General features: G+C 31.2%; 1 protein-coding gene across 1 annotated transcript; it reads left to right on the top strand.

Annotated features, from left to right (window-relative positions):
- Positions 1-723: 723 nt before the first annotated feature.
- Positions 724-7,749, top strand: LOC123271051 (O-acyltransferase like protein-like). Its single transcript, XM_044737287.1, has 9 exons — positions 724-931; positions 1,004-1,355; positions 2,286-2,559; positions 2,774-2,934; positions 3,441-3,609; positions 6,490-6,686; positions 6,756-7,069; positions 7,407-7,549; positions 7,627-7,749. Exons 1-9 carry the CDS (start codon positions 817-819, stop codon positions 7,720-7,722), a joined length of 1,821 nt encoding a protein of 606 aa, XP_044593222.1. The 5' UTR covers positions 724-816; the 3' UTR covers positions 7,723-7,749.
- Positions 7,750-9,455: the final 1,706 nt, after the last annotated feature.

Raw genomic sequence — 9,455 nt, forward strand, 5'->3', positions numbered from 1 at the left:
TTTGAGATTACAAATGTTTCTCATTTTTAAATGAACATATTAAATATTTATAGTAATGTTTTCAATTTCAATCAATAATATGTTATTGATATTTCAATAAAACGTTCAAAATTTTTGGTGTGCCTATTGCCATATATTTTATTAGTTCAACTACTGCTCCCGGAGTGTTTAACTATTGCGGCTTGTCAGAATTGATTGTTCAACTACTACTTCTTTCATAGTTTATCTTAAAAACATTGTCAGAATATAAATATTCAATTACCTACGTTATTTTGCGCTTTAATCAATTTAAAATTATTTATATTTTCGTGAAAATCACTTACTTGAACTAATAATTACATCTTTATATATTAAAAGGAGGGTAAAATACGTTTTACTTTGAAACCTTTGCAACTACTGGGTATTTTATCTTACTAATACATAAAAAAAATATATTAACACAAGAAAAAAATGAATTAATAAAATACTTGAAAATCGAAATTTTTAAAGAACTAGAATATATATATTTTTAAAAAATATAAACATTGTGATTGATTAAAAAATAAAAAGTTTCAAGTTTATACCAAAAGCAGGGAAGTATGCTAATATCCCAACTTATAATTAATCACACTTACATGGTTACCGGAATGTTATCTTTTGACAAATAATTCTAGGTTTGATGAATAATCATTTAGCAACGATGATAAGTCACATAATTACAAAATGTCAGTGCGTGTAGTAGCAAAAAATTTAACTTTATTAATCTTTTTCTGTCTCTTCTGTTTTTCAAAATGTCGAGACACCAATGGTCCCGTGAGAAACAAGGTTTTTGAACCGATGAAAATTCCTGAGATTTATCTGACAAGGAACAATTCTCGGGAAGCGAAGTGCGATGGGCAAATGAAAATTTTTGAGAACGCGCTGCTAAAGTATGAGCTTTGGGCACTGAAAAGTATGATCCTGTAAAAAATTTGCGGGTAATTTATTAATAATTACCTCAATAATAAGTATTTTGGTTTATTAGTGTTCGACGCAAGCTCGAAAATTCCTTCGGGACTCATCCAAGGGAACATCAAAGACCTGGGAATGTACGACCAATGCATCACGGTCAACGTCACCGTGGGAAATGAGATAATACGAGGACAGCACTGCATGTATGCACTTGATGTTAATATCAACGGAACAAAGATGCCTGTATCTCTTGTTCTGAGTGCCTGCGTCCCCGCGACCTGCAAAGCCGAACAGGTAACGATGAAGATGCAGAGACTGATTAACATGGCCAGTGGCTTCCTGGGCAGGAGTGAGCTCCAGGTGATCGGCGCGACATGCTCCAGAAGCGATGATCATCATTGGGACCTGAGTGCTGTTATTACGCTGTGAGTATCCTTGTTTTTAGGATATGACTATTCAAAACTTACACAGAAAAAAAAATTAAGTTGAATGAAAAGAGAAATATTTGAACCAAGAAAATAATTTTTAAAAGTTTCCTTGTTTTTAATCAAAACGAAAAATTCTTGAATCAAGTAAAATATACTTAAACTAAGTAAAATTTATTATTTTAAGAATTTTTCTACTCAAACCACGAAAATGAAGTTCTTCAAAATTATTTACTTAATTCAAGTTAAGTTTTTTTCTGCGCACATCGCAGATTCAAACTATCGGAATTTGAAAAAAAAAAAAAAATAGAAAGAATCTTGAAAAAATTTTTCATTGTTACAAAAAAAAACTCTTTTTGACTTTCTTTAAGTTCTTTAATGGAACGAAATGATTTCCGAAATTTAAAACTAAAAAAATTTTTTTTTAATCGGTCACTGAACTTTTTATTAATTTAAACATTGCTTGCACAAAAATTGCTGAGACTAAATAATTTTGTATAGAAAATTAAACTATTTGTAAGAGAGTATTCGTTAAATTTTTTATGAAAATTACGTAACGATTGATCAAGCAAGTATGCTTGATACGGAAAAATTAAATATACAAGCAGTTGTACAAACATTTCTTTAGAAGCAGTAATCGGTTCGGAATTACTAATATTCATGTAAAATCAATACTCAATTAACATGAGACAATTCATTAGTCAATAATGGTAAAAATAGTTTGAGAAAAAATAACGTGAACGCTGTTAAATATATCAGAACAGAACTTAAAATAATTGATTCAAAATTATTTATGAAAAGGATCCCTCATTAATTTATTTTTTTTTATATTTTCTAAAACTTAATTTAAAAAAAACGTTTTTCTAATTTTTCTTATAAAATCAATAATAACAAAATGATCAGAAACCAATTACTGGATAATTTTTCCAGCTATGTTTTCGGAGTTTTTCTGACCTTTCTATTAACCTGCACTTTCTGCGATGCACTATCACGTTTGACAAGCATCAACAGTGGATTTTTCAATTCTCTCTGCAAATTTTCGTTAATCACCAACAGCCAACACATCCTAAGCACTAAAGTCTCTGAAAATCAGATTCCGGTCATCTCAGGCCTCAGATTCTACAGCGTATGCTGGATCATGCTAGCACACTTTTACTATCACACTTTTTCTGGCAGTGTTATTAATCTCCGTGACATCGTAACAGTAAGATACATTATTCATCGCTAATTATTGACTCAACAAATCGAATATATTCTATAAAATATATATATATATATATATATATATATATATATATATATATATATATATATATATATATATATATATATATATATATATATATATATATATATATATAATATAATAATAAATATATATATATATATATATTTAATAAATATATATTTTATTCTAGTGGACCCAATCCTGGAATGCTGTATTTATCCTTCTAACTCCAAATTCCGTCAATACATTTCTAGTGATAACCGGATTTTTGAGTTCATACAAGTTTATTAAAAAGATGGCCATAAGACGCAAGTTAAATATTTTTACTTACTATTTTCGTAGATATTTGAGGTGAGGAATTTTTTACTTAGTTCACAAAATTGATTATTAATCAAAAAAAATGGATTTTTGATTGATACACCCAGAAAAAAATTTATTTTGAAAAAAAAAATGAGCATTGTTGTGACAATAAATTAATTTTTCTTTGAGTGAAGAAATAAAAGTATTTTTAACAGTAATTTACTTGAAGAAAAATTTTTTTTTGATTTGGAAAAAATAAATTAAAAAATTGGCAAGTTATACTATCTAAAAGGGTTTTTTTTTTTTTTTTTTTTTTTTTTTTTATTGAAAAAGATTTTTTTTAACAATAGAGTTACAGGAAAAAAAAATTAATTTATTTTTATGAGATTGCTAATTTATTTTAAAAACAAATTTATTCTCTCAATGAAGATTGTAATACCTCAACTATGAATTTAATGTAAAGATCATAAAAAAAATTGGTTTTTCGATAACTTTAATGTTTACAAAAATTTTCCTACTTTCAGCCTCATTAACATATTTAACAATGATTAACGCAGATTAACACCCGCATTGTTGGCACTGCTTTCGATCACAACATTCTTACTTCCGAAAATGGGTTCAGGTGCACTATGGAAGACGACAATGAATATCCAGAGTCATTACTGCCTAAAAAACTGGTGGCCGATGCTTCTGTATGTCCATAATTACGTTTACAAGGATGGAATAGTTAGTATAAATTTAATTAACCTATCGATTAAATAATTGCACGACTCATGATGCGAAGCATCAGAGAGTGCTTTACGATCGAAAAATTTTCTTCGCCTCATTTCGGCAACTATTTTTATTATTATACCCTGGTTAGTTAACGGAATCAAGATATTTTGCAAACTATGGTCAAAATTATTTAATCGAGATTAATTCCATACTTTTCAAAAATTTATTTAGTGCAATAGAAACGAAAAAAAAACATCAAAATAGTTCAACAAATATTCCCCTTTTCCTCGACTCCGTTAAATGTGAAACCCGTAAACACTATGGCTTGCCAAAAAATCCATTAATTCAGTCAAATTTTTAACTTCACGCTAAGAAAATTGATAATTTTCGAAAATCGGGAAGTTATTGGTTTTACTCCGTTTTTCGAAAATCGAGTTTTCATCCGATCTCGACGTTTTGAGGTCCTAGGAAGCTTCCCTGACTATTCCCGCACGTGCGTGTGTGTGTGTGTGGGGGGGGGGGGTATCAGGCGTTTTGATCCCCCAACAAAATATCTCCGGACAAAAAATCCCCAAAACAAAATATCCCCAAGACAAAAAAACCCGACAAGATCCTTCAAATTTGTTATAGTTCTCGAAAATTTAAATAAAAGAAAAAAATTATTAAAGGGCACAATTATAAAAGGGCACAACACGGTAACAAGCGTATGTGTTGGTCTGATGTAGAATAAACACATACAAAAACCATGTTAAAAGGGCGCAACACTATTACCCGCGTTTGAATTGGCCTATTACTGAGTAAACACACATAAAAACCATGTTAAAAGGCCGCAACACTATTATCCGCGTTTATGTTGGCCTATTACTGAGTAAACATACACAAAAACTATCGGTGTCGGTATCAGGCGTTTTGATCCCCCAACAAAATATCCCCGACAATTAATCCTAAATAGCCGGAATTTTTAAATAAAACGACAAACCACAAAAAATTAAAGATGAAATAGTTAATTTATTTAAATAACTTTATCTTTTGTATCAATATATAAAATTAAGAACACTTACAACACTAGATAATATTGATTATGTAATATCATTTAATGACTAATAAAATACTTATTACAAAATAAATCATAATTTAAATAAGAGAAAGTCGATGAATAAATAATCAAAGGCAATTAATACAAGTTATAGCAAAAAGAAATTTTTTGAAAAATTTCATTTAAATTTTTAATCGAGGCATAATCATGGTTTTTGTGTGTGTTTATTCGACATTAGACTAACACAAACGCGGGTAATAGTGTTGCGCCCTTTAACTCGGTTTTTGTGTGTGTTTATTCGACATTAGACTAACACAAACGCGGGTAAGAGTGTTGCGCCCTTTTAACACGGTTTTTGTGTGTGTGTTTATTCGACATTAGACTAAAACAAATGCGGGTAATAGTCTTGCGCTCTTTTAACATGGTTTTTGTGTGTGTTTATTCGACATTAGACCAACACATACGCTTGTTACCGTGTTATGCCTTTTTATCATTGTGCTCTTTAATAATTTTTTTTTTTCATCTAAATTTTCGAAAACTATAACGAATTTGAAGGATAACTTGTCGGGGATTTTTTGTCGGGGATATTTTGTCCGGGGATCAAGACGCCTGATACCGTGTGTATGTGTGTATTCGTGTGTGTGTGTGTGTGTGTGTGTGTGTGTGTGTGTGTGTGTGTGTGTGTGTGTGTGTGTGTGTGTGTGTGTGTGTGTGTGTGTGTGTGTGTGTGTGTGTGTGTGTGGATGTAGTTAAACTTTTCATAACTTTTGAACGGCTTGACCGATTTGATCGTGGTTGAAGCTATTCAAAAAGGCTTGACCAAACTTAGATTTTGAATATAATTTGGACCAATTCAGACCGGTAGAGTTTAAAAAATCTCAAGAAAACTACAAAAAAATTTTTTTTCAAATGTAGTTCTTTTGGAGTAACTTTTAAACGGCGTTACCGATCGATGCGAAAAACTAATCAGCTCTTAACATGAAGAAAACACGTCGATCACCGCTAAGCCGGTCAAAATCGGTTGATTCGTTCCAAAGTTATCGTTAACAAAAAAAGTTGAAAAAAGTGATTTTTTCGAATTACATTGGAATTTCCAGTCTGATCAATTTGTGTTCAACAGTATATCATAGAATTTGAAAAACTGCGTCAAATTCTTCCAACTGCGTGGAAATTGGTTCATTCATTCAGAATTTATTGCGGTTTGAAAATACAAAAAATAGTGTTTTATTAAATGTCTATCATACTTTTTAGCTCGAAGAGCTCAAAAGCTTAGAACAGCTAACTCTTTAAGCTCGGAGAGATCAAAATAACGCATAAATTATATTTTTGCACTCAAAGAGCTCAAAAACATCATAAGTGCAATTTTAAGCGCTTTGATATGGAATAAGCAGAAAGTTACAGAGATGTTCTTTAGGGTCAACCTTTTCCCTAATTTTTTATTTTATTTCTTTGAAGGAATTGGAGGTCATCCTGTATTACGAGTGGCTATGTAACTCAGTTTCATTTAATTGAAATTAATGAAATAAAAAAACCAAAAGTTTGTATATCTACATATATTATGTAGATTTATCCCACTAGAGACACTTAAGAATTATCGCCATGTAACAGCTATTGTAGATTCTTTCTCACATTTTTTATTTCATTATTATTTCATGATTGAATGATCATAATCAGTCGTGCACTTTTGGATTTTCTAATCTTCATATAATTAATTTAATTAATAATAAACTAGAAGTTAGAATTGAAAATAACTGATCCTAAAACTAAATTCATTATTCGTAAAATACTCCCTCCCTTAGAATAAGTTACTGTATCACCCATTGTAGGAATCCGAAATTAAAAAAAAATAATTTTAGGAGTGTTTGCTTCACACTTGGTACTTGGCAATGGACATGCAATTGTTTTTGCTAAGTCCATTAATATTTTATCCACTTTACAAGAAGCCTAAGCTGGGATTAAGTATTCTCTTCGCCGCAATCATTGCGTCGATAATCACACCAGCTGTCGTAGTGGCAGTAAATAAGTTCACTATCGCTTGGACATTAGCTGGCGAGTAAGTGTATACTGATCAATCATACATCTTCTGACGATAACAGACGGCTAATTGATTTTTTTTTTTAAGCTTGGACAGAAAGATAGATATGATGCTTTATTTCTACCTCGTTACTTACACACATGCCGGTCCGTGGTTGTTGGGAGTCCTGGTAGGATATCTTCTGGCTGCCGATCGGAGAATCCCCGGCCCTCGAGTTAGGAAAATGGGGTGGATTTTAACCATTTTAGCTTTCATGTTCTCGATTTTTACGTTCAGGATCTACCAGAGTGCAGACTACCACTGGAATATCTACTGGGAAACCTTCTATGCTGGATTATCACAGCATATTTGGGCGTTTGGAGTCTGCTGGATTATCTATGTATCTGTCTTAGGTCATGGAGGTAAAAAGAAATTTTTAAATTAATATAAGTGCAATTTTTAAAAAATATTTTTTAGTTCTAATTTAATAAATTTAAAAAAATCAAAGTTTAAAACGGCGGCTAATTTTAGTATTATGACATTATTTTGATTTTAGGTGATTAATCATTAAAAATTTTAATTTTTATCTATAATAAATAATTTTTTCCAACAGTCCGAGTAAAAAAAAAAGGATCATTTTTAAAGCTTGATAAATTTATTATTAAATTCTTAAAGAATTTTCTCAAACTTGATGATAGATTAATTCATTAATTAATTGTTCGTTGGGACAAAATTTATTAATTACTTCTATTATTACAGGATTTATAGCCAAATTTCTGTCATTACCGATCTACACCCCATTCAGTAGGATGTCATACTCGATTTACCTAATCCACTTTGAAATTCAAACGATTAAAAGAGCATTCTCCAGAGCTCCTACTTATTTTAACGATGCACAAATGGTGAAAATTTTTTATAATAGCCTTAATAGCCGAGCCTTCTCAATACTAAATTAACCAACGATTAATCGATTTTGTAGATGCATGGATTTCTCGGTGAGGTAGTGGTTTACATCCTAGGTGGATTCGTTTTCAGCCTCATGTTTGAGTTACCATTTCGGTCCTTGAAAAATTGAGTCTCGCTAATATATCTACGATTAGTCAATCAGAAATGGTTGTAAAGGGAGATAAATCTGCAAAATTGAAGAAAATAGAAATTACTATTGAGAATGGAATCGCTAATGATGGTTTTAAAGAAAAGTCTGAGGGTATTTTACAGAATAAATTTGAAAAATCCAAAAGTGCAGCCTCATAATTCTCATTTATTTTTTGAGAAAAAAATAAATTGTATCATTAATTTTTAAAAGAAAACAAAATAATAAAGTGATTTTTTACCGAGGATTTTCTGATTTTTCTTAATTATTAAGATAATTTAACAATTTTAAGCCCATTAATATCATAATATCACATCAACTGCCGAATTTTGAATCATTCCATAAAATTTTACGGCTGAATTAAGATATTACAATATATTAATTTTCTCGAAAAATAAAAAATTTTATTCAAAATTTATCACCTGGGTAAAAAAAGCTATGTATGATTATAGTACAACCTGGTTATAAGTCATACTTTTTCCTCTCTCCTACTTACATGAAATATTTCATATATAGATATAACTGCCGTGAGAGTAAGTAGATCATCTGATGTAACTTATAACCTGGTTGTACTGTATATACGATTATATATGATTCATATAATTCATATGATATATATAATCGTGTTCGACGCAAGCTCAAAAATTCCCTCAGGTCTCATCCAAGGTATCATCAAGGACCTAGGGATGTATGACCAACGCATCGTGGTTAACGTCACCGTGGGAAACGAGATAATACAAGGACAGCACTGCATGTATGCGCTTGATGTTAATATCAACGGCACAAAGATGCCTGTATCTCTTATTCTAAGTGCCTGCATCCCCGCGACCTGCAAAGCCGAACAGGTTACGAAGAAAATACAGGGACTGATTGACATGGCCAGTGGCTTCTTGGGCGGGAATGAGCTCCAGGTGATCGGCGCGACCTGCTCCAGAAGCGATGATCATCATTGGGACCTAGGTGCTGTGTTAACAGCGTGAGTATCTTTATTTTCAGGATATGACTATTTAAAATTCACACAGAGAAAAAAATTAAGTTCATCGAAGAGAGAAATTCTTGAACCAAGAAAATATTTTTAAAAGTTTCATTGTTTTAAATCAAGACGAAAAATTCTAGAGTCAAGTAAAATTTAGGTAAACCAAGAAATAGTATATTACACCCCTTGGGAAGGAAAATAAGAAAAGCCTCAGATCACATGTAATTGTTGGCCGAGGCGAAGCCGAGGTCAACAAACATGTGATCTGAGGTTTTTTTTTTTACTTCCCAAGGGCTGTATAATATTTTTTTGTCCGAGGAAGGAGGAAAGCGGCAACTTTGTTTAGCGCAGTGAGACCAAAGTTGCCACTTTCCGCCCAGAGGGCAAAAAAATTTATTATTTTAACAATTTCTCTAATCAATTCAAGAAAATGAAGTTCTTCATAATTATTTACTAGATTCAAGTTAATTTTTTTTTCTATATACATCAAAGTTTCAAATTGTCGGAATTAAAAAAAAAAATCTAGAAATCGGTTGACTGCGCGGCCAACCCTAAAACTTCCCGCCAAGTTTGTAGTCTAGTCAACAAGTTCAAAAACGTGAAAAATAGAGATAAAGGTCCTAAAAATATGAGCGATGGCTCATTCGATTCGGAATCACCTCTAGAAAAATGTTTTTGAAGGATTTTGGTGCAGGTAAAAAATTGCAATTGTTATTAACAAAATAAGATGGAAAAAAAA

Source organism: Cotesia glomerata, linkage group LG8 (genome assembly GCF_020080835.1).
Source record: "Cotesia glomerata isolate CgM1 linkage group LG8, MPM_Cglom_v2.3, whole genome shotgun sequence".
Taxonomy (NCBI): domain Eukaryota; kingdom Metazoa; phylum Arthropoda; class Insecta; order Hymenoptera; family Braconidae; genus Cotesia; species Cotesia glomerata.

Excerpts from the sequence above, each read along its gene's own strand:
- LOC123271051 (XM_044737287.1), top strand. The coding sequence starts at position 817 with ATGAAAATTCCTGAGATTTATCTGACAAGGAACAATTCTCGGGAAGCG. Across the intron at positions 3,610-6,489 it reads ACGTTTACAAGGATGGAATA|GAGTGTTTGCTTCACACTTG; the intron begins GTTAGTATAAAT and ends AAATAATTTTAG. Across the intron at positions 7,070-7,406 it reads ATCTGTCTTAGGTCATGGAG|GATTTATAGCCAAATTTCTG; the intron begins GTAAAAAGAAAT and ends CTATTATTACAG.